We start from the raw sequence: 24,154 nt of genomic DNA on the forward strand, positions 1-24,154 counted from the left end.
AACCAAATCTCATGTTTTTAAAGATATGCACGTGCAGAGTGTTTCTGTATCTGCTGTGACACAAACACAGTTACGAAAGCATTTAAAAGCTGACAAATTTGGGCTGAAATTTATGCCAGCCCCCTAGATTAGGACTTACAACTTCACTTGCCTTTGTGTGTTCTGTGTTGTAACCACGTCACCATGAGCCGTTTTCCCCCTAGCCTCTCTCTCTCTTTTGCTCTTTTCTCCCCTTGCCTCTTCCTCCCTCCAGGAACACACTCTCCTTATTCTGACAACTGTAATATATATGCCACGGTAAACAGAAAATGACTGAAAGACAAATCTAAGCTGACAGTATAACCTGGTGTGAGAGGAGACGGCTTAGAATTTATAATTAGAAGCCTATTTTAGCTTCCTTCATAGGACTGTTGAAATTCCTTTCAGGGGTGTCTTGACTGCCTTGAAAATGAATGTCATTGAGGACATTTTTTTGCCCTCTCTGGTTTCCTTGGCAACAGGTTGATGATGCAGCAGCTGAAATCCACTGTCTCCCTGGAGATACTGGTGTGGGCAGGCCGCAAACCACTGGTAATGCCTACCACGGGTTCTGAACTTGACCAAATCTTTTCATTCCAGTCCTACTATACGCCTTATACAAAGAGACTGACCTAATAGAAGAACGACTTTACAATATAATTTTTGGCATGACTATCAGTGAAAGATGTACTCATCTGCTTTTTTAAAATGGCTTACCTTTCACATAGAACTTAATACTGAGTCTTGAAATGTAGAAGTCTCAGGCAATTGTATACATCAATTCAGTGTCAGAGTAATTTATTGAAAAAAAAAAAAAAAAACCTTGTTCCGTGTTAACATAAAGTCTAAGAGAAGGGGGCAAGGGATCAAGGGTCAGCACACTTTCCTCTAGATTTATGTCAAGTGTGTGGTCCTTGTTGGGTAGCCTTAACCAACAGCCACTCTCCACCCCTTGAAACAAAGCGTGCCTCTGCTCTGCAAAGAAAGCATGGAGGAGCTGTAAATGGATAATGCCTGTCAGTGTTTTCCTCTGGACGATAAGGGAAAGGGAGCAACTAGAGAAGAAAGTTCTGCTGGGATGGGAGCACCATTCGGGGAAAGCATGCAAGTTGGCTCAAGGGACAGACGGACACAGCTGTAGACAAGCCACCTGGGCCATAGATGGATGAACTACAAAATTTAGGACGGCCCACACACTTAGGGATGGATGAATGAAGGCTTCATGAAAACATGTTAAACAGAGGGAAACCCAGGTAATAAAACCATAAGGTTGGTGCAACAGGTGAGCAGAGAAGATGGAATTAGACCAGGGAAATTTACAGCTGAATTCAATTAAAGAGTAGCATTTAGAATGGATTGATTTCTTCTTGAAGTAATTGAATCCAACCAACTGCTGAATTTATGCTGAGAATAAATCCAGTGAAAAAGAGAACAAAAAAGAGTATGCTCTGAAGAGGCTGCACAGGAAAGGAGGAAACAGGGAGCGTGAGGGCTGGGTGGCGGCTGAGAGACAGGTGGGTGTGGTTATGTAAAGGAGAAGCGGGAAAAGGAAAGATAAAGGCCCATGACTGGACTCCACAAGCAGTCGTGAGCTGCCGAAGGAAGGAGGATGGCTGCTATGGGCAACTCAACTGAGGACAGAAACACTGAGCACACAACAAACATATTTGGTAAACATGTAAACTAAAGGGATAATAGATATTATAAAGCAAAGAAGGATTCTAAGAATTTACAAATTTTTCATTGCCCACATGAGACTTGTAAATATTCTGGGTGATGAGTTCCTTCTGAAGTCTGGAAAGATGTACAGATAACTTGCTTTTTGGCCTCTCAGTTCCGGTAGTCGGTTCAGGGACTAAGGAAATATCTTGGGAAATGACATTTTTGTACCTTTTATTTTTTTTAAAGAACATGTTCACTGTTCTAACCTTTTGCTCCCTCCATTGACATGAGCAGCCCAGCCCCCGTGAGTCAACACCGTAGTTTTCCTTCATGTTCAGGCAGAACAAATAGTGTAAGAATATGAAGAATAAAAAGAGCAATCAGAGAATTCTCTTACCGACGCGCTTAGCAGTTAACCGCACTGGCTTTGGAGTCAGATAGCCTGGCATTGGAATCACTAATCTAGTTTTTAACAGCTGGGTGATGTTGAAGGAGGTAACTGGTTTATCCAGGCATCCGCATTTTAATCTGTAAAATAATGAAAATAATAATAATACCTACATGATAGTTATTCTTGGCTTAAGGCATGAAATGCACATAAAGCTTTTAACACAATTCTTGGCACATAAAAAAAAAACCTTAGCTACTATAGTTTATGATGATCAACATACTTGACTAATCAAACTAATTGTGAAACCTAAATTCATTCTTAAGTTTAACATCTGGATTGGGCAGCTGTGATGATCAAAATGGAGTAAATGTCTTATTTCCAATTCTTTATCTGACAGTCCCTTTGATTCTACCTTATATGTATAACTGGGCCTGCTAATGCTTCCAAAATCAGTCAATGTATTAATATTAAAATGTTAGGCAATGATCGACAAATTAATTTTCTTCCATCCTCCTTTGGTTATTTCCCTTTTAAAAATCGTATTTGAATTTACTTAATTCAGTGAATTTAACTTATGGAAGATTTAAAGACGCTCTATCTTTTTAATCAAATGATGATTCATTACCGATTCACTGACAATTTTCAAATCATCATTTTAAAATGCTGCCTCTGATATTCTTTCTCTATTTTCTTTTTTTTCTCTGTAACCGATATAGATTTTGGGGGAGGGGGAATGAAAAGAGAAGAGAATTAAATTCATCTTGGCCAAGTATCTTCTGCAGAGCAGAGGTCAGATACTTGATAGAGTTGGGCTAAATATTCTAGGTCGTGTTGGCACCGTCAGCAGCAGTAGAACATGGGGATAAAGCAGGATGTTTGAACCAGGAGAGCAGGGCAGCGGCCACGGGATAGTGAACAGACCAAAAAAGCAGTGATGATTCTGCAAGAAGAAGAAATAGACACAACCAGCAGTTGGATGATAAGGAAGACTGGACTCTCCCTAGCAGAAAGGAAAGCCGGAGCACAAAGATAGCTTGTGAGTTAAGTGGATCAAAACCAGAAATCTAGGCAGACAAGCATCCCACAAAAGGAGCAGGCTCAGAAGTGGGTCAGGAAGCCGAATAGACAAGGAGCGACCATCAAGAATAGGTCCAGCAGCCAGGGAACCATTTGTCTCTTGGTTCTGCAGAGGGCACCATCCCACTCAGGAATTTCTTAGAATTTTTGGTTGGGACAGAGATCTACGGTATGGACAGTTCAGAACTGGAAAGTTCTAGCAGAGAGGTCAGTCATCTGAATGGAAGAAGGAAAAAAGAGGGAACAGCTCAAGACAGATGCTGACCCAAAACTTGTTTGGTGAGCTACATTCAGATAAACCACCAAGATCAAATGGCATCCACCCAGTAAATTTTAAGAAATTTAAGGCTACGGCTTTGGAATGCGTGTCGAAAATGGACAGCCTGTCTTTGGAAATCATTGCTGTGAGGGTAATTTTATTCTTTATATTTATTTATTTTTTCTTCAGGATTCTCTCTACCTCAGGGCCAAATACCTTAAAGGTCTGCTCGATTTTCAAACTTGTATTTTTTCAGTCCAAAGGGCAGTCCCCAGGAGAAGAGATGCATGTTATCCAGAATTGCAGGGAGCCGATGTGGGCCACGTTCAGGTGGCTGTGAGGAGAGTAACCTGACTTAAGCCTGCAGTGGGGCACTGGGCAACAGCGAACAGGAACTGAGGGAAACCAGGGTAATAAGGGGAAATTACAGGAGTGAATCATGGACTGTAAGAGGCACGTGTTATAAAGCTTGCTAAACAAATGACTAGTGGACCTTCCCTGAGGTTTGCTTGTTAATATACAGACTGTTTCCCTTCATTGACTTTGCACTTCAAATAGCTAGGTGCACATGTCCTGTGTGGGAAAGATTCCGTGAAGAAAGATGAAGGGAAGTAAAGGGTAGGATGTGGTCCCAAAGGCAAACCCCTGAACCCTTGATTAATGTGAAATAATGGAATAAAAAGCTGGGAAGTGTTTGGTTTGCAGGCGCCTAGAATAATTACATGTGAAATTTTTTGTTACGCTTTTATATATGTCAACTCTTTATGTAATCCTTTTAGTGCATTGCAGTCCTCAGGGGCTCTAACTTTGACTTTAAACCCATTCAGCAAAATCTGTGTGTTTTGGCATTTTTCCATTATGTTCAAGCTGAAAAAAGTCAAGCTCTATATTTTTTTCTAAACCTTGATAGAACCAGAAAGAACCGAAGTTGTTTTCTGGCTTATAAGCGGGAAGGACTTGCTCCTTTAGGGCAAACTGGTCCCTTGGTCTACAAAAAGCACATAAACTACTACAGTTACAAAAATGCAAAGCAAATATTTATGCATTGTTTTTCCACAATAATACCAAAGATGTGAAGGAAGCAGATCTTCTCAGTGAGAAACCAAGGGTTCAGTTTGGTGATGTGAATTATGATACGGGTTTGAGCTAGAGAAATATTGCTTCAAATGTGGCTGCTTTGGGGACAAGCTGGGGTGGGGGCAAGGAGGATATTTATTTTCTCTGTAGGAATGTAGACTACCCCATGCCTATACATCCTTGCTTATATTTCTGGTGAATGTGTGTATATGTAAATGCGGGTGAGTGTGTGTTATCAAAGATCCTTGAGTCATTGAGCTCAGTCCTAAATCCTAAGAACTGCAGGTTGGAATTTGGTTTCCCACAGTAAAAACCATTTCAAGGAGATGACTAATGATAGCAAATCAGTAGAAATTCCATGCAGACTATGCTCTTGATGACTTGTATTTTGAATAATTTGAAACTGACAGTTACCAGTAATTCCATTACTAGGTATATACTGAAGAGAAATACACAAGACCTTGTACATGAAGTTTCATAGCAACATCATTCATAATAGCCCCGAAGTGGAAGCTTTCCAAATATCCATCAGCTGATGAATAAACAAAATTGGTATATCCATACAGTAGAATATAATCAGGCAATAAAAAAGAATGAAGTTCTCATACATGATACAATGTAGATGAACCTTGAAAATATTATGCTAAATGAAATAAGCCAGTTACATAGGACTGCATATTGCGTGTTTTCATTTATATGAAATGTCCAGAACAGACAAATCTATACAGAGACAGAATAGAGATGGTGGTTGCAGGTTGTGTTGGGGGAGGGGAGCAGCAATGGAAATGACTGACCACTACTGGATATGAGATTTTTTGAGTGGGGNAAGAGTGATGAAAATGTTCTAGCGTTAGATTGTGGTGATGATTGCACAAATCAGAGAACGTACTAAAAACTACTGAACCACATACTCCAAAGTGAACTATAGGGTGTATGAATTAAACCTCAATTTTAAAAATAAAAAACAGACACTGAATGACTCAGAGTTTGGGCAGAGGTCTTCTCTGGGATGTGACCCTGTATGATGTACTGGGTGGCAGGAACATGGGCTCTGATTTCAGACCATCTGGATTCAAATTCCAGCTCTGCCACTTACCAGCTGCATGATCTTGGGCAAATTCCATACCTGCTTTGTACTTCAATTTCCTCATCTATAAAATGGGGAAGTAATTGTACATCTCTCGTGAGATTGCTTTGAGGATTAGATGAATTAATAATGTAAGTCCTTAGAACAGTACTTGGCACTTAATCAGCACGTATAAACATTTGTTATTGTTAACATTAACATCTTTACTGAAGTGTTGCCTTGGTAAGACCTGGGAACAAGGTCATACTCTGGTGGGTAGGAGGTGACATTGCATTTATAGAAAGTGGCTATTCCCATTGGCAGTCATCCCAATCAGGTGTGGCTTAGAACACCTGTCATTGATGTAATCTCACACATACTTTCAAGCTTATGAAGCCTAACATTTATTTAGGTAATGAGACTTTGGAAAGTAGGATTTCACACCTCACCAAAGTCCAGCTTCTTTTCTCTGAGCCTAGGGCTGTTGGCATCAGATTCTAAGGACTGTAGACTTAGCAGATTCCTGGTGATGGAATTAGGTCAGTCCCTGCTTCAGAGAAAGGCATGGAAAGAGACAGGAAGCCTTATACTGGTCAGGCAATGATATAAGGAAACTGAATTCACACCTGACCCTTGAGCTCGGAGAGCAGGACTTCCAGAAGCAGTTGAAGGTAACTCTATTGATTGTGATTCCCTTCTGCCACCCAGAGCTCCAGTAAAGTCCTACTAAAAGGCATAGCCTGAACTCAGCCGGACTGTGGGGAATGAAAAGAAGGGTGCACTTCATAGTCCCAAGAGCAGAGGACATTCCCAAACCCATGCTATCCCAAGGCCAATGGACTAGTTGCAAAATTCACTGGAGAGCTCAGAAGTCCCAGACTCACAGGAGATCAACAGAGGTGCAGTCAGTGGTCGTTAGATGGGGTAGAGGTTGCTAAGTCCAGAGCACGAATGATGCGGTGGGTGGGGGAGGGGGAGTGGCAAAAGCCCAGGATGACAGAGAAGCCCTGGCACTGCCTGCAAAGGGCAAGATAAGACAGGTGAGGGACTGAAGTCCACATCATTGGCACATGTGGCTTAGAACACCTATCATTGGTGTAATCCCACACATACTTGCAGGCTTATGAAGCTTAATATTTATTACATGTGAGATAGACAAACTGTCAAAACCCAAGAGTCTAATTAAGGCAAAGTCTTCCACATCATTTTCCATAAGAAGAAAACTTCTTGACTCTCTCAGCTTTCTATCTACCCTCAACTTTCTGTATTTGCCTTTATTTCTGTTTTATTTTTACTATTTTAGGACTGTTTACCTGCCATTCTCAAACATGGGCTTATGGGCTTCCTGAGACAACAACTATGGAATTTTAAATGTTCTCTCTTTTTTCTTCTTTGCTTATTAATTTCTGGGGCACCTTTGCTTAGCTGAGCCCCTGACTTACATTAAACACTCAGTGAATGAATGAATCTCAGGGGGAGGATAATTTATGTATGAGAATCTTAGGTTTCAACTAGCCTTGGGTAGAAAGATGAGATCCAATTACATTTCTTCTGTTCCTTTCCTTCCATGAGATTGGCTCAGCCATCCAATTTGCTGCATGCTCCCATGCAGGTCAGCCCCCCCCCTTTTCTTTTTTTTTTTTTTTTTTTAAAGATTTTATTTATTTATTCGATAGAGACAGAGACAGCGAGAGAGGGAACACAAGCAGGGGGAGTGGGAGAGGAAGAAGCAGGCTCATAGCGGAGGAGCCTGATGTGGGGCTCGATCCCATAACGCCGGGATCACGCCCTGAGCCGAAGGCAGACGCTTAACCGCTGTGCCACCCAGGAGCCCCATCCCCCCCCCTTTTCTGACCCAGTCTCCCATTTTCTGCTCCTCTGTGCCCTCGGAAGTTCCTGAAATAACACCAAGAACATTTTACTATGCGCACATCTTTTTTTTTTTAAAGATTTTTAAAAATTTATTTATGTATTTGGAAGAGAGGGAGAGACAGAGAGCATTCGCATGGCAGGGGAGGGGCAGAGGGAGAGAAACCCAAGCAGACTGCACACTGAGCATGGATCCCAATGAGGGGCTTGATCTCATGACCCTGAGATCAGACCTGAGCCAAAACCAACAGTCAGATGCTTAACCAACTGACCCACCCAGGGGCCCTGCAGATCTTTCTTAAAAAATGTCCTCCATATATATGCTTCCCTAATACTGGACCTTTCACCTTTTAGGTTGCTCTATCTTGATCCCATTGGCTGGCTTCTTTTCCACTGACAAAATGTTGGTGGTTCTAGAATCGGATCATTTGATTTCTTCTCTTTTTGTTCCGTATCTGCTTTTCTTGGGTGAAATGGGGCCATGGAGTAGGGTGAATGTTCTGCGGAGTTAGAAGGCCAGAGCGATCACGCAGGGGGGTAGATTGGAGATGGACGTTAATGTTCTACTACGGAGTCTGAATCTGGTGGGGTTTTGTGTTCGTGTTTGTTTCTTTGAAGGGAGGTTTTAAGCAAAGGAGCCACGCAGTAAAAGCTCTAATTCTGAAAAATAGTTTGTGGTGTGTTTTAAATGGTCTAGTGCTAACAGAGTTTAAATCAGGGAGATCTGCTGGTTCCAGCTGACCGTGGGAAATGGCAGTGAGTATAGGGTGGGGGGATGGATTTAGGGCATTTCCGAAGAAGAATGTATAAGATTTAGTGACTATCAGTTATGGGAGAGAAGAGAACAGAAGTCAGAGATGACTGCGGTTTCTGGCTTGGCTAAGGCACAAATGGTGATGATGTACAACCAGTAGGAGATAGAAAAGGACAAGAATAATTAGCCGTGGTCTGCCTTGGTGGTATTATTGGAGTAAGTAATCTCCCTAGGTCTCTCACGGTCAGTGTCTCCCGGGGATGGCTGGCAGCGCCTCAGCTTAATTGGCACAGATGTAGGTAAGGCCTCAGGTGACAAATGACAAAAATATATCAACGGACAACATCTTCACCAAGGCTTCATAGCTCTTTCCCCTTTAATCAGGATTATCACAAAAGCACAGCATAAGAGAACTAACATGAAAATCAAAATATTTTGGTCTAAGTCCAAGTTATGCCACTCACCAGCTGTGGAATATAGAGTGTTTCACTTCTTTGAGCCTTATTTTTTTTTTAATCTGCAAAATGAAAAAATAATACTTGCCTCACAGGGTGGTGATAACAACTAATAAAAATGTAGAGAAATTGGGTTGTGAAGCAGCAGATGCGAGAGCTGGCTTGAACAAATGCAGTGCCAGTCTGAGGAGCCATTTAGGCTTAGGGTTTGAAAATGCAAGATCCAGGGTTAGAAGGACAGGTCCAACGCTCTGTAATAACCGCATGTCTCTAACTTTGATGCAACCTGGGAAGATACCCACTCAATAATCGTAAGTGGCTTCATGAGCTCCGTGTTACATTCTCATACTTCGTGCACCCATGGTGTGCCCCAGGTGGAAGAGATCTCAAGCATCACATGCTTTTGTTTTTCAGATGAAGAGTCTGAGGCCAGAAAGGTTATAATATGTGCCTGAGGTCACAGAGACCAATAGGAACATGGGTGAAAGCCCATGGTTCTCAACTCCCAGCTCAGGACTTGTCCACTCTGTTATGGGGCCTTTCCATTGCTATTGAAAAAAATACATCTCACTCTGACCAAAGAATCAGCTTTGAGAGTCTATTTCTTTTGTCTTTCTTTTTTTTATAGGATTAAGTTTATTGGTGGGAGAATGATTTACGGCCTAAAATTAATCTTTGTTTACCCAGCCCCCCAAAATAAATTTAAAAAGGTAAACCAATAGACAGAAAACTTCTATAAGTACTTCAACACACACTACATCAAAAACTAATGACGTACTGTATGGTGACTAACATAACATTAAAAAAAAAAAAAAAAACTTCAGCACTTCTAAGTCCCGAGGGAAAAAACTCACGGAAGTAGATTTACATCAGCAAGGGGGTGTTGCTAGCCAGCACTTTCCACCATCCTGCAGTAATGGAGAACGTGTATTGTGCATTTCAAATCCAAAGTCACAGGAAATTTACTTTCCCCGCTTCTCATGCCACTCCTCCAACCTGTCATAGCAGATGTAGAAATTGCGTTAAAAATAAAGAAAGAAAGAAATTGCATTTTGATTATCTGATCTTTGGGGCACCTGGCTGGCTTAGTTAGTAGAGCATACAACTCTTGAGCTCGGGGTTGTAACTTCGACCCCCACGTTGGTATAGGGATTCCTGATAAATGAAATGAAATGAAATGAAATAGAAAATTCTGTGATCTTTATCATCCGCATTCATATAATTACCACTTCCCAGCCCCTTATTAAGGAGACTCTTGACAGAGGCCACCCTGACATTGGGCTGGGCAAGGAAAGAATGTGGAATGGGAAAGGATTTGTCCTTTGGCAGCTGGATGGCTATCAGGTGATTCAGAGAGCAGAACCTTGGGTACCATTCCTGACACTGATTCATTCGTGCATGTGCTCCTTTGAGAGCTGAAGTCCGCTCTAGGGATGTGTTAGGCGGTGAGTCAGGACACTGTCAGCTCTGATTGCTCCCATTCACAGTCTAGGGACATTAGTATCCCCTACCTCCCACCCTGCATAGTCAAGAGTGCACAATACAGGTGGTGTGTGTGTGTGTTTAATTTATTGAGATATAATTCACAGAGCATATGCACAATACAGTTTTATTGAATGGATAAATTTATTCAGAAGTCAGTGGTATTCTTTCAGGCAAGAACATTTATTAGCGCCCCCAAAATCCTCATTCATTTGCTTACTGATAAAAGGAGTTTTCTTTCTTTTTCTAAAAGTTCTAATACCTGTGAAAACTCAGATGTTCCCAAGACTAGTAATAATAACAATAAAATGTAACAATAACAATAAAATGTAACCTTTAATGAATGCTTATTGTGGGCCCACGCTGTGCTAAGCATTTTGTGTGCCTTTTCTCACTTACTCATTACAACATCCCACTGAGGGAGGCACTGTTATCAACTCTGTTTTATAGCTGAGGAAGCTGAGGCTCAGAGGTCATACAACTTGTCCAAGTTCAAAGAGCTAATAAGGGGGAAAGCAGGGTTTGAATGAAGGTCTGTAGACCCCAAAACCTCACTTTCTACCGCATCAACAACTTCCCAGTTTTCCTCAAAATGGCTGTTTACACCTTAGGAAAAAACCATGAAAAAAAAAGTAGGTAGGTATTTAAGAAAAAAATACTTACTGCAGAGTTGAGGATACTGGTGTTCAAGTTAGACCACTGTGGGCACAATTAACAAGAAAACATTTGCAGAACTGAAAGAAAGACGAGGAATTGAAGGCCAGTCAAACACTGGTTTTCTTCATGCTTGACTGTGAACCAGTCTTGCCCATTCAGGTTATGTTGACCAGATACTTACAGATTTCCTCTCACTGCCTGTGCCCCAAGTGTTAGGATGCCTGACATGATTTTGACATGGCTTTCTTCAAGCATTTCTCTGACTGAGAGCCAGCAAGTAAAATCCTTGCAGTTTCCATTAGAAATAGTGTTGTTATAAGCATCATATAATATTGGAAGTTGACGGTGATAGCTGGAGTTGACAACTGATGGCAGGGTACTTTGAAGATTTTTGAAATGTGCATCTACTTTCTGTATCTATATATGTAAATATCTGATATTTTTTATAATTTATATATAATTATATGTAATACCTATTTAATATGTATATATTTATCTTACCTGTAATTTCCTGTACTCCAAGTCGGCCCCTTGACACCAGCATCCTTTGGATACACCAGAGAATCCCCAGGCTTCACTCTGGAGGTAAATGGACTTAGACAAGCGCATATGGAAAGAGAGCAGTTGTTGCCCCAAGCAGGCAGATGGAATTGTGCCCCGAGTATTTTTCCAAAGGGAAATAAGAGCAAGAAAAGAAAAGATAGTGGATTAGCCCGAGCAGAAGTAGTATAGGCAGGAGCACCAAGTTCAATGGACTCAAGTTGAACAGGGGAGTGGGTGGACAGGTGAGGAGATCCACCCCACACTCGTCTGACGTTCTACACATGGTGCCCTCACACCAGTGGTTTCCAGCAGCATCATTATCTGGAGATTTTCTAAAATGTTCAGATTCCTGGGCCCCGCCATGGTTTGGTGACCCTGAGAAAGTCAGGTCATTTCTCATTTGTGCATTATTAGGTAATCCGAGCACATGGGAGCTTGGGGAAGCTATTGTGTTTGCAGACTGTCTTGTTACGTCGCGGAGGCCGTGAGTTGACTTGCACCTGCTGCCGACTTGCTGTGTGATGTGTGGCAGACTGCATGATAGTTTTCACTTGCTCCATCTTTAGAATCGAGACACAGAATGCTCCCTCCTATGACAAAGGAAAGGGAGGTAAAAGCATAAAAAGCAGTTTGAGCATCTTGATAGGAATAAAAATTCAGATATAACATGAGTTCCACATTTTATTTAGGTAAACCAAACGTATCAGCATGTTTCGCCTCCTTTCAGTGGCTTCCAGAACTGTGTATCTGGCAGGGGGTCACCTAGACCTGGGGCGTCTCTGTCCTAGAGTAGTGTTCTTAAAATATCCACAGGGGCCTTGCATCGGTTCTCGGGGTGGGGGGGACGATGCTTATTAAAAATGCAGATTCTCAAGCCCTACTCTACAGCAGTGGAATTATCATCTCTGACTTATGGCACCTGGGTGTCTGTGTTTTAACAAACTCCCCAGGAGATTCTTATGCACAATGAAGTTTAGGGACTGTTGCTCTGGACCGTAAGCCTTCTGAGACAGGAATGGAAATATATTCCTCATTGTAGCCTTTGCATTGTATTCAGGATAATAGATGGCCAAATAACATCTGTGTAGTAAAAAGGCACGAAGAAAGAAATTATTTCATCCTTGATCCTTCCAGTAGCATGTTTTCATAATCAGAGGCATCAGTAGGCCGTGTATAGGACGGCTAAGGCCAGCTTTCAGCTATACGTCCTGAGGAGGAGGGAGCTTTATATTAAGGAAATGCCCCTTTCACAATGATCCAGAATGACTTTTAAGAAAAGCCTCTGGGGAGCTAATTAAAGAGCCAGAGGCAGACAGGCTGCTGAATTAGGTCTTTGGTAAGCCACTGAACTCAAGAACAAAAATCATAGAGCGGGAATAGCCGTGAAAAGCCTGAGGTGGGGGAAGTGCACGCTCGCAGGGAAAGGCCAGACAGCAGATCCTGGTCAGTAACGTGGTAGCTAGAAGAGACAAGGCAGCCATACATCTGGATTCCAGAAAGCGTTAAGTCTCTCTCCAGAGCAAGACAGAACACTGGGACTACAGACACTTCTGAGTCTACCATTAGTGACCCTTGTGGGTGAGGGGAAGTGTGGTTTGGGTGGAGGTTGTTCACGGGGCAGAAGAGCCGCCCGGGGAGTAAAGTGCAAAACTCAACGTTGTCGGCTCCCTCGTTTTTAACAGGACTTTCACTTTGTCAGTTTGGTCCCTTTGAACAAACACCTGAGGCTTCTTCAGGGCCAGTGGAAATAGACTGCCCTGACGAGGTAATTGTTCCGAATTGCTATTTATGATGATCATATAATTACATTTTGTGTTCTAATGTTATTTGTTTAAGCCACTCTGTAGTGTAACCCCTCGTGGACTCTGTTCTGCTGTTGTCCCACATGTCGCCATATGTTTTGACATTTCCCAAATTAAGAATTCCTTTCTTCCAGCTTTTAGTTAGGAAGGACCTTTAAAGACATATTTATTAGAGAGAGAGCGTGTGTGCACAAGAGAGGGGGGAGCGGAAGAGGGAGAGAGAGTCCCAAGCAGACTTCATGTGAGTGAGCGTGGAGCCTGACACGAGACTCCATCTCATGACCCTGAGATCGTGACCTGAGCCGAAACCAAGAGTCAGACAGACCCTTAACCACCTGTGACACCCAGGCGCCCGGAGATGGAACCTTTAGACAAACCATGTGTAGGAAGAACTTAGGAAGAACTAATTCTCCCAAGAATTAGTAGTGCAGATGCTAAAACTTCACAGTACCAGAGCTGTGCAAATAGCAGAGGACCTGGTGACAGTCTGCAAACACGTATTGCTTCACGCACAGCTAGCTTCACACGACATTGCAGGAGCCGAGCCAGCATGAGTGATGTAATCACTCAGAAATAGGCGGCGGAGTCCCAGCTTCCTTCCTCTGCACGCTAATGGATCATCCTTGACCTCAGTTCTCTAAAACCCTTGAATAGCATTAAAGAAAGCCTAGAAAGGAGTAGGGCTTCCCTAGACTTCCTTTAAGATGCAAACAATCTGGCCCAGGCCTGCAGAAACCACAGAGATCACAGCCAATGACTGCTAAATAAAGCAGCAAATCCCTCTAATTAGAAAGGCCAATTAAAGAATTCAAAGGGAAATGGTGAATCCCTTGTCGTGGAAGAAAGGTGCCTTTTCTTCTTTCTTGAAAATGGTAATCATGTGTGTGGTATTGTCCCAGGGTAAGTACCTTCAGGACCACTTGTGACCAGCATTGTGGCAAGAGCGTGAGTCATCCGGGACTAACAACCTGAGCCGAGGCCGCCAAATCTGCTAAGTGTGTGCTCTTCTCCCTTTTCCCTGCTAATCTCCACTCAAACAGTTTTGCGCAGTTTTCTGAATCTAGCTTGCAGGCACCGTGGTTTTCCTATGAATGGGAGGATAGTAGATGAGAGAAAAGAGGCTGGGTTAGGCAAAGGATTAGCTGCTGGCAGCGGGTCACGTGCAGAGCTAGGTAACTAAACAGCGCTGGGTAAGTGCCCGTGCCCACCTGCGGTGCGGCGTCCTCACTCACATCCCTGACCTAGAGCTTAAGAAGATCCTTCCTGTTAAATCCAGTTAGGCTCTTCGGTAGGGAAAACATAGGAAATTGTCTTCTGAGGGGTGTACAAAGGAACTGTGTCCACTCGAGATTCTAGAAAAACGCTGACCTGTCTTTGATCTACTTTTTTATTCGCTAACATTTATTGAGCGGCTTACTCAGTGCCAAGGAGTGGTCTGTGCACTCTCCCTGAATTCTCTCATTTCGTCCTCACAGTGACTTCTTGAAGCAGGTGCTACTGTTCTCTTGCTTTGACAGATGAGAAAACTGAAGCCTAGACAGGTTCAGTAATTTGCCTAAGGACACAAATCCAGTAAGTAGCAGAGACAGGACTTGTACCCCAGGCAGTCAGATCCCCAGTAGGTTCTCCTAATTAGTTACTACACTCCGCTACCTTTGCTAAGATTGCCTTTGTAAAGTGCTTGTCAACTACAAAGTCATATCCACACATAAAATATTCTTGTTATTATTATTAAAATCCATTTAGTTCTCTGATTCATTAAGATGATATAATAGGCCTATTAAAATTTAGATATATGAGAAAATGTGGAACAAACCAACCTATTTCTAGTGATGATCTATCTTCTTTAAGTTCAGTCATTGAGGAATAGAAGCTCTGGCTGTGATTTCTTTTCATTTTTCATGTATCTGTAAAAAATGAAATAGACTCATTTGACCTAGCCTCTATACTTTTATTAAAGCCTAGTGAAAATAAAAGAAAGTATAGTTAAGGATAACAAGAGAGAGAAGAAATATAAACAAAGAAGTCTGTAACATTATTTAATGCTTTCCCTAAGTCATTTGAATGATTCTGTATGAAGTCATAATGATATGCTCTTCTTTGAGACAAACTGCTTATTTTCTTGATTCTAAGATGCAAATTTTTTCACATCTTGATGTTTTTGAAATTAGTAGATGTCTCATAATCAATGTGAACATTTAATATAGGATTCTTTACCCTCCTTGCACCCGCCAAGAAGCCATTATTAAAACTACTCCTTCACATTCTTGTTAAGATAGATAGCACTGGGTCAGCCAGTACAGATTGCCCACTGTTCTGCTCTATGGACACAGTTAGCTTTAGCCCAAACTGGGACTTCAGACATAACAGAGGAAACACTGAATATCTCTTAAAGCCTATGTTTTAACATTGAATTGTATGCCTGCATTTGCAATTCTAAGTATCATTTCTCCACGAAAAGGGACTACAGTTGATTCCAGGACTGGGGCAGAGAAAATCCAAGATGAGCTCAGAACATATTACTGTGCTGTAAAGTAAAGAAAGAATCGAAAAATGATGAGGACATGTCAAATGGATACAAGAGCCAACTTGAAAGAGCTCCTTCTGATCAAATCTGTCACAATTTGTGCTTTGAAATGGATAATTACAGTCATTTATTATAGCCCACTGAATAAAATAAGAACCCATGGGCCCATATTGATAATAAATAAATATATAAATAAATAATGGGAGAAAGGGAAGCTCTTCTTAGAGTAGAATGTTACATTATAAATGTAGAAGGAACAATACATTGAAAAACCACCATTTTGCAGTTATCCATAGTAATTAAGAATTATCAAGGGATGCTATAATTTTTGGTGAAAAGTTCAGTAAGGAACGGTATATTTCTATAGTCTCCAAATATCTCTCCACAGATTTCTTGTTAATACAAAGGGGAAAATGATAATCTTTCTAATGGAGAAAACTGACACAGAGCACCTCGACCAAGTGATCAAAATGAATGTCACCAACCATGGGACAACCTGACATCATGGGCCTCCTGACTGATACAGCATTTCTTTACATACTGTTCCTACTAGAAAATGCATGACCTGCATGGAAATGTAAGGGACTACCACACAAACTCCCAACGGTTGGGCTGTACTCTTTTAAAAATGTCAGCGTCATAAAAGACAATGAAAGTCTAAGAAATTGTTCCAGATTAAAAGAAACTAAAGAAACATGACAACCAAATGAAATGTGTTATCTTGGATTGGATTCTGAATTGGGCACGGGGGTGGGGAGGATCGCCGTAATGGACATTATTGGGACTGTTGGTTAAATTTTTATTTATTTATTTATTTTTCATCTCAATCCCGACCCCCCTTACTTCTGGTGACCATCAGTTTGTTCTCGGTAGTTAAGGGTCTGTTTCTTGCTGTGTCTCTCTCTCTCTCTCCTTTTTTTTCCCCTTTGTTCTTTTGTCTCTTAAGTTCCACGTGTGAGTGAAATCATATGGTATTTGGCTTATTTCACTTAGCATTTTACTCATGGTTGTAAATCGCAAGCTTTCATTCTTTTTATGACTGAATAATGTCCCACTGCATATGTACACCACGTCTTCTTGATCATCTACCAGTGGACACTTGGCTGCTTCCATAGTTTGATATTGTACGTAACACTGCAGTAAACGTGAGGGTGCATGTGTCCCTTTGAATCAGTGTTTTGTATTTTTCGGGTAAATCCCCAGTCATGCTATTCCTGGATCGTAGGGTGGTTCTATTTTTATTTTTTTGAGGAACCTCCATACTGTTTTCCAGAGTGGCCGCATCAGTTTGTATTCTCACCAACAGGCCAGGGGAGCTCCCTTTTCTCCACATCTTCACCAACATTTGTTATTGCTTGGACAGTTGGTAAAATTTGATAATGAACCTTCTGTTAGGGAATAATACCGTGTGAATATTAAACACCCTCAATTAAGTAATTGTACTATGTTTATGTAAGAGCATGCCCTTCTTAAAAAAAATTGAAGTATTTAGGGGTAAAGAGGCATGATTTCTACAACATACTTTCAAGTGGTTCAGAATAAAACCATTTTGAAGATTTGTGTCAGTGGGTCTTTCATAGAGGCCAAACTGGAAATTTATAGTCAAAAAGTACTAAGTAAGACAAATTAGTATGTAAGGTGATGTTCAGCCCTAAGTTTCAAAAGAGGTTCTTATGTAAAGAAAAGTTGTTAGATGAAAAAAAAAAAACCTATTTGGAAAAAGGATTTTACTTAGGACCTTGAAATCTTGTGTGACTATTCTTATTACTGCTGTTAGAATCTGAAAAATAATAATAGCCATTTAGAAATTTAAAGAATTTTTTAAGTAAGAACAACTAAATATTAGATGGGTAATTGCTAAGCAACCTGTTTGTGAGGGTATTTGATGATGAGCCAATACACTGAAAAGCAGAATGTGAATCTTAGAATGTATTTGTCTCTAAGAAAATGTTTTGGATGACTTGTTCTACAGTCTTCCCAAGCTAGAACTAGAATTAAATTATGCATGCGTTGATTCAGTTAAGGTTTACATTGGTATCTTATATCATGTATTTATATTTCTTACATGTGCTGATATTCCTCCAAGTAGCCTATCTTTTTTTTTTTTTTTACCGTCTTCTGGTTAGTTTTTTTGGTATTCTGTCATTTGTTTTTTTGTTTTGTTTATTATCTTCTGGTTAGTTCACTGTTCAATTCTGATCGCATGATAAAGTTCAATTTTAAAGGAAAAGGAATGTTGGCTGTAGCATGCACTGTGGTCTAGGCCTCAATTATTCATGATCATGGTCCACGGAGCCATATATAAATACCACTGTTAACTAAGAGAACATTACCTGATTTGTATGAAAGCTGCAAAATTGTTTGCTTTGGAATCCAAATGTACAAAACAGGGGACATGCCATGTCTCGTACATGTTTTGCTCTCAGAGTCACACTCATTTTTAACTAAGATCTTGAAAGACCAATGCTGGTATATGTAGGAAGACTTTCTTTTTGGTTCTTCTCCATAACTGATGATTATGATGGGTGTTCTTGGGAAATTTGAAGCAGCTAACTTTTTTTTTAGCCATATCAATATGTAGGTTTACAGAAATGTGTCCCCCTCCTACTCTCTTGGTAAAACCTTTGAAAGCTGCAGTTTTTTGTGTTTTTTTTTTAATTTTGAATGTCTAGACTCATAAAATCAAAATACTTGATAGAAATGAGGCTGATCTTGACACAACCATTAATTAGGCCTGAATTAGGAGCCCCTGGGTGGCTCAGTCAGTTAAGCGTCCGACTCTTGATTTCAGCTCATGTCATGATTTTAGGATTATGCGATTGAGCCCGACATGGGGCTCTGAGTTCAGCATGGAGTCTGCTGAAGATTTTCTCTCTCTCCCTCTGCCCCTCCCCTTGCTCACTCTCTCTCTCTCTCAAATAAATAAAATCGTTAAAAAAGTTAGGACTTAATTAGAGAACCCAAAAGTACAAAATCATTAGTCCACAAGTAGTTATTGAATACGAAGTGGGAAGCATTATGCTAGCTGCTCTGGGGGAGACACAATTAAAATGGTTCCTCTATGCTCTTGGAGCTTGACTTTCCTTGGAAGAGAGCATATTCACAAAAGTAGCTACAATGCAGGCGATATACTCGTGGGAGTGGTAGAGAGTGGGGACCAGTAAGCAGTGGGCCATTTCTCCTCCCTTCATATCTCTGGCACCAGCCCCATTATTAAAGGAGAACCAAAGACCGCAGATTATCAGTCCTGGAAGGAGCCCTCTAATACCACAAACGCAAAAAACAAACTCAGAGAGGTTGTTATTTGATGAGAAGCACATGTTGCAATTCAAGTCTCCTGTTTTTTCTGATGTGACAGAAGATTTTTCTTAGCCTGGGTTCTTAAAGCAGCTGAGGGCTGGTGGAAAAGGGGACAAGACACTAGAATCGATTCTCATTAATTACAATTTAGGACACTTCATCATTTACAAACTCAGTTTTATAATTGTAAAAATGAGCATAATACTACATGCTTTGCATTTTATACCTGGTGGGTTGGTTAGGAGAATCACGTGAAACTGTGTGAAAATACCTTGAAAGTAATTAAGTGCTGTAAAAATGTAGAGGATTATTAATAGCATCTGACATTTATTAAGTACTTAGTATGTGCCAGGCATTGTGCTGCCACTTTATATTCATTACCTCAGTTAACCCTTCCACAGCCCTCTGAAGTAGATACTATTATTAACATTTCACTGAGAAAGAAACTGAGGTTTAGAGTGATTAATTGCATAAGAGTAAGTGCCCCAGAGAGATTTCAGGCTCAGGCAACCTGATTCAAGAGCCTCCACACACTCACTTCTTACCAGCCCTCAGTTATTACAGGAGAAGCCAAAAAGGACGCAAGACCGTTGCCTACAGCTGGGCAGGAACAAATCCTGCTCACTGTCCTGTTGAAGCCCAGGTTTGGGGTTGGGGGGTCCGCATGGGGATAAAATCATGCACCTTGCTGGGACAGCCAGGAGCGCGTGCAGCAGTAAGTCTTCGGGAAAAGAGCATTTCTCAAGGGGCTCACTAAATCCCTTTGCCTCGTGTATGCATCGGCATGCACACTCCAGCGCTGGGTATTTAACCAAGCTAATTTCAAACTAATATTCAAAGCTTGCAAGGAAGGCCCTGATTAATCTATTAGCTGCACTTGGTAACGACCTGAGGCATTACTGCTTCAACTGCTCCGTTCCTGCTCGTCAGCCTCACAGGGCTGCCCCATGTTCTCTACACAGCCACGGGTTTAATGGAAGCCCCCACGCCAGTAAACAAGACCACCCAGGGGCACAGTGTGAGGCCGAAGCAAGAAGCAGCTAGGAAGACGGCTGGTGATTCTGGAGATCGGGGCTTCTGTTTATGAAGGTGAATCCGAATGCCGCATTAGCTCTCCACTACTCCTTGGCAAAAGCCTGAAGCTGAGAGCAAAAGGTGAGATGAGATTTGCAAATAGACCGCCAGAGAAAATGTGCGTGCGCCTGTGTATTGTGCAGAAGCCGGAAGGAGACAAGAGACTGAAGGTCACCTGTGCGGGAGGGGCTTTATATGTGCCGCTAGACTGGTAGCGTTCCCAGCTCTGAGGGAGTTTGGCTGGCACCAAGGAAGCTTCTTCACTCCATCCTCACCTGTAACATCTCCTGTTCCAGGCCCCAACAGGAACTAGCAATCAGGTGGAATTGTGTACCGGCAGGAGCAGCAGCAGCGAGAGAGGACAGTCACTGCATAGCGAGCTCAATGCCTCCGTGCCATGCAGCTTGGAAGAGAAATCTCTGGGCAGATTGTGGCCAGGCTAGCACGAACAGCAGAGCGCATCCCCTGTGCTACCCTGCCCATACCCCTCCTTCCTAACCCCTTCCAGATGAATAAGGCAGCGGCCGTGATAGAAGTGACCTGGGGTCTTCTGACCTACCTCCTACAAGCCCGGAATCCTCCCGAACACAGCCTGAAGCTCACTGCCCTTGGCCACTGCCAGTCAGCCCGTGGATATCATCTTATGTGAGCCTCACAGCACTCCTAAGAAATAGGTGTCATTATCTGCACCCCCTTCATTTTTTTTCAAAGATTTATTTATTTGAGAGAGCGTGTGTATGTGTGTGTGAGTGGGGAGGCGGGGTGGGGCAGAGGTAGAGGGAGAGGGAGAGAAATCCTCAAGCAGACTCCCTGCTGAACGCAGAACCCAACACAGGGTTCCAGTCCCAGGACCCTGAGATCAGGACCTGAGCAGAAATCATGAGTCAGACGTTTCACCGACTGAGCCACCCAAGCATCCCTCCACCCCCCTTCATTTTTACGGCTAAAGAAATTAAGGCTCAGAGAGATTCGGTAACACAGATACGCAGACAGGAAGTCAGAGTTAGAACCCATTTTGTCCAGAGCTCGAGGGCTTAGCTCTACAACTTACCGCTGAACTACCACACTTTGGGGTGTCCCAAGCGAGAATACTGAAGGAAGAGTCTGGCTTTGGGAATTTTAGGCAATGCGCGTGTGTCCCCCACCTCTCTACACCCCACATATACTTTTTCTCTGCTTGGCAGCTTTCTTATTCTCAGTTCTCCCGTCAACTGCCTGAGGAATTAATTCATGTGTATGTGTTAGGAACTTACTAATCTAACTCTCCCTTGATTGTTTGCATTTAAGAGGAAATAAAGAGTAAGACATTAATAAAAATGTATTAGTCCTTCAAGAAGGAGTGGATCTAGGGGCTTCTAGCTGGCTCAGTCAGTAGAGCATGAGACTCTTGATCTTGGGGTTGTGAGTTCTAGCTCCACGTTGGGTGTAGAGATTACTTAAAAATAAAATTAAAAAATTTTAAAAAGAAGTGGATCCAGATGTTTTCTGGGAGAAGGGAAAATGATTCTAGGGATTATGCATCCCATCCTTGGCACAGAATGAACAAACACAAAAACTCACACTCAGACTCGCATCAGAGGCACAGGTCCTGGAGGAGGGGGAAGAGAGCAGCCAGATCCTGTTTGAGATTGCCCAAATGAGCACATTTGGGGTCTCCAAAAGGAGAAGCCTCCTAAGCCGTAAGGAACGAGGATCTCCCCGCATCACTGCAGCCCAGGCCAGGCGGGGCTGTGCCGGGAGAGTGAGCGAGGTGAAGTATGTGGTCTTCCCTGGCAATGCTACTTCCTGCTGCCCACCCCCCAGCCTCATTCTCTCTCTTGTCACGTGTTACCTGTTCCTCGTCGGCCGGGATGCGCAAGCTCACGCTGTCTGTGGCACCAGAGCAGCAGAAGCTGTACTACGAGCTTCACTGTGAACAAGAAACAGCCTTTCTACTTTCATAGCTGGTGTAGAAATGCAGGCTCCCAAGGAAGAGGAGGATGGTGGGGTGGATCCTTCCTAGCATCATTGTTTTTCCCAGGCTAAGTCTGTCCCGAATATAGCCACTTTGAGAGTGACAGCCCTGGGCAGAGAAGGCCACGCACAGTGCAGCTTTCTCGGGTGTAATGTTCAGTTGGACTCTCCTACCTCTTCCAATGCATATGCCTTTGATGTTGGTCTGAGTGTTTGCCTGTTCTCTTTAGCAGACCTAGTCATGGTCTCTGTTTCCTTTTTCCCCAACCCCTCCCCCCGCCAAATAAAATATAACAAATTCTATAACAATTGCTTCTCAGTAAAACTGGGGAAAAAATTCAGCTTGTTCATTCATTTATTCGACCAACATTTTAGTGAGTACTGGAGCGCCAACCACTCTTCTAGGGACTGGAGCTCAAACAGTGACCAAAACATGGACATGGAGCGTATACTCCAATGCAGTCATTTATGGAGAAAGGACTCTGCAGTAGGACATCTTTTACTCATCCCCCCCCCAAGGAGATATTTAGTGAGGTGTGCACGGATCAAAGAGGCTGCATTTTGCCTAACAACAAACATTCCAGAGATGGCTGGATGGCTGAGGTGGAGAGGACACCAGCCATCAGTCTTTCGTTCTTTGGTTCAAAATATTAGAAGAAATATCCACAAAAAGGAAATTGGAGTTGATTAAAAAGGAAAGAGAAAAGTGTTTCTGAGGGGTGCTGGCATTGAAGTTTCTGTAAATAAGCACAGAGATGAACTGTACAGTAGGGGGAATATAGCTAATATTATAATAATGTTGTTTAGTGGTAGATGGTAACTACAATTCCATGGTGAGTGCTGAGTAATGTAGATTGTTGAATCAGTACGTTGTCCACATGAAACTAACATAATATCGTATGTTAATTATACTTCAATTAAAAAAAAATGGAGATGGCCACCAGGCAAATGCAGGGACAGTCCCGCATGTGAAACCTAACACCCGTAACACTGTGATGTGAATGAGTTTCTCAGGCAGGTGACAGAGAATGGATGCGGGCTCAAATCCTAGCTCTACCTTAGCTCCTGGTCTGGACAAATTCCATAACTTCAACGAACCTTAATAGCCTCAGTTGCAACATGGGGAGATGGTACTATTCCTTATTCCAGAGGAGTTTGTGAGGCTCAAGGCCCAGGGCCCAGCTCATGGTGTTAGCTGAACAAATGACAAGGACCGTTGAATTATTGAAGAATGAGAGGGAGCAAAGATGGAAGGGGGATGAAAAGGTCTCCAAGGACACACCTCCGTTCTGAATGTTGCCGGAATCAGATCTTGCCCCTCCTCTCACAAGCTAAACATGAATATTATTTAACTCAGGTTGGGAACCATACCCTATGTTTGTCTTTCCCTTTAGAGCAGTGTTTCTTGAACTTTAGCTTACATGAAGTAAACAAGGAAACTTGTCAAAAAGGATCCAAATTCCTGAATTCAAACCTAAAAACCTCTGATGTTGTAGGTCTGAGGCAAGGCCCAGGGATCTATATTTTAAAATGACACTTCAAGTAATTTTCATGAGTGTTCTAAGTGGATCCTACTTTGAAACCTGCAAGAGAACTGCAAACAGAGGGTGTCTAAATGAACCCATGACACAGAAGCAGCAATATATCAAGAATAGAAGGTGTAAGCAGAGATTAATGTACAGAGCGTAATAGTAATTATATTGGGGAGAGGCCTGACTCAGGATGACATTTGGAATGAGTAATTTGAGGGACTGAGGCCCTGCTATTTTTTAACCTCTCAATAAGACAGCTGTCAGTTTGGCTCTCTTTACGTGACTCAAAAGCCCAGAGATATTCCCAAACATATAAATATTTGGTAGTCAGATGGTAGCCTGGATATCCCCTTTTTATCTCACTGACTCAGACTCCTGTAGATGACCTTAATTGTCTAAGTCTTTACAACAGTTCTAGGCTTCAGTAAGTTATTTCTGCAATCAAGTAACTATTCACAAATAACCCATTTCACAAAATTAGCAAGACAGGAAATAAGCAAGAGCAGACTGCCATAAGTAGCACATGTTTCCATGTGGATAATTGCTGAAGACTAGCTCTTCTCAGAATGTCAATGTAACCAAAGGAATCTATGTAGGAAAAAGGAACAGCAACAATGACAGCAATGAAAACAAAAATTTTAAGTAGAAAGAGAACC

The 24,154-nt window shown here is 42.1% G+C and overlaps 1 protein-coding gene across 2 annotated transcripts in view; it reads left to right on the top strand.

Moving 5' to 3' along the window:
• The first annotated feature begins 2,988 nt into the window (after positions 1 to 2,988).
• GAP43 (growth associated protein 43) overlaps positions 2,989 to 24,154 on the top strand; it is a 148,244-nt gene continuing 127,078 nt past the window's right edge. Inside the window, exon 1 of one of the 2 annotated variants that reach the window (XM_040621292.1) lies at positions 2,989 to 3,552. In XM_040621292.1, coding sequence (XP_040477226.1) covers positions 3,406 to 3,552 — 147 coding nt within the window. In that variant the 5' untranslated portion in view covers positions 2,989 to 3,405. Of the gene's footprint in view, positions 3,559 to 24,154 lie in introns of both variants that reach the window. The other variant, XM_008708227.2, reaches the window with a different exon arrangement.

The sequence above is a fragment of the Ursus maritimus genome, unplaced genomic scaffold (assembly GCF_017311325.1).
Source record: "Ursus maritimus isolate PB19 unplaced genomic scaffold, ASM1731132v1 scaffold_4, whole genome shotgun sequence".
Lineage (NCBI taxonomy): Eukaryota > Metazoa > Chordata > Mammalia > Carnivora > Ursidae > Ursus > Ursus maritimus.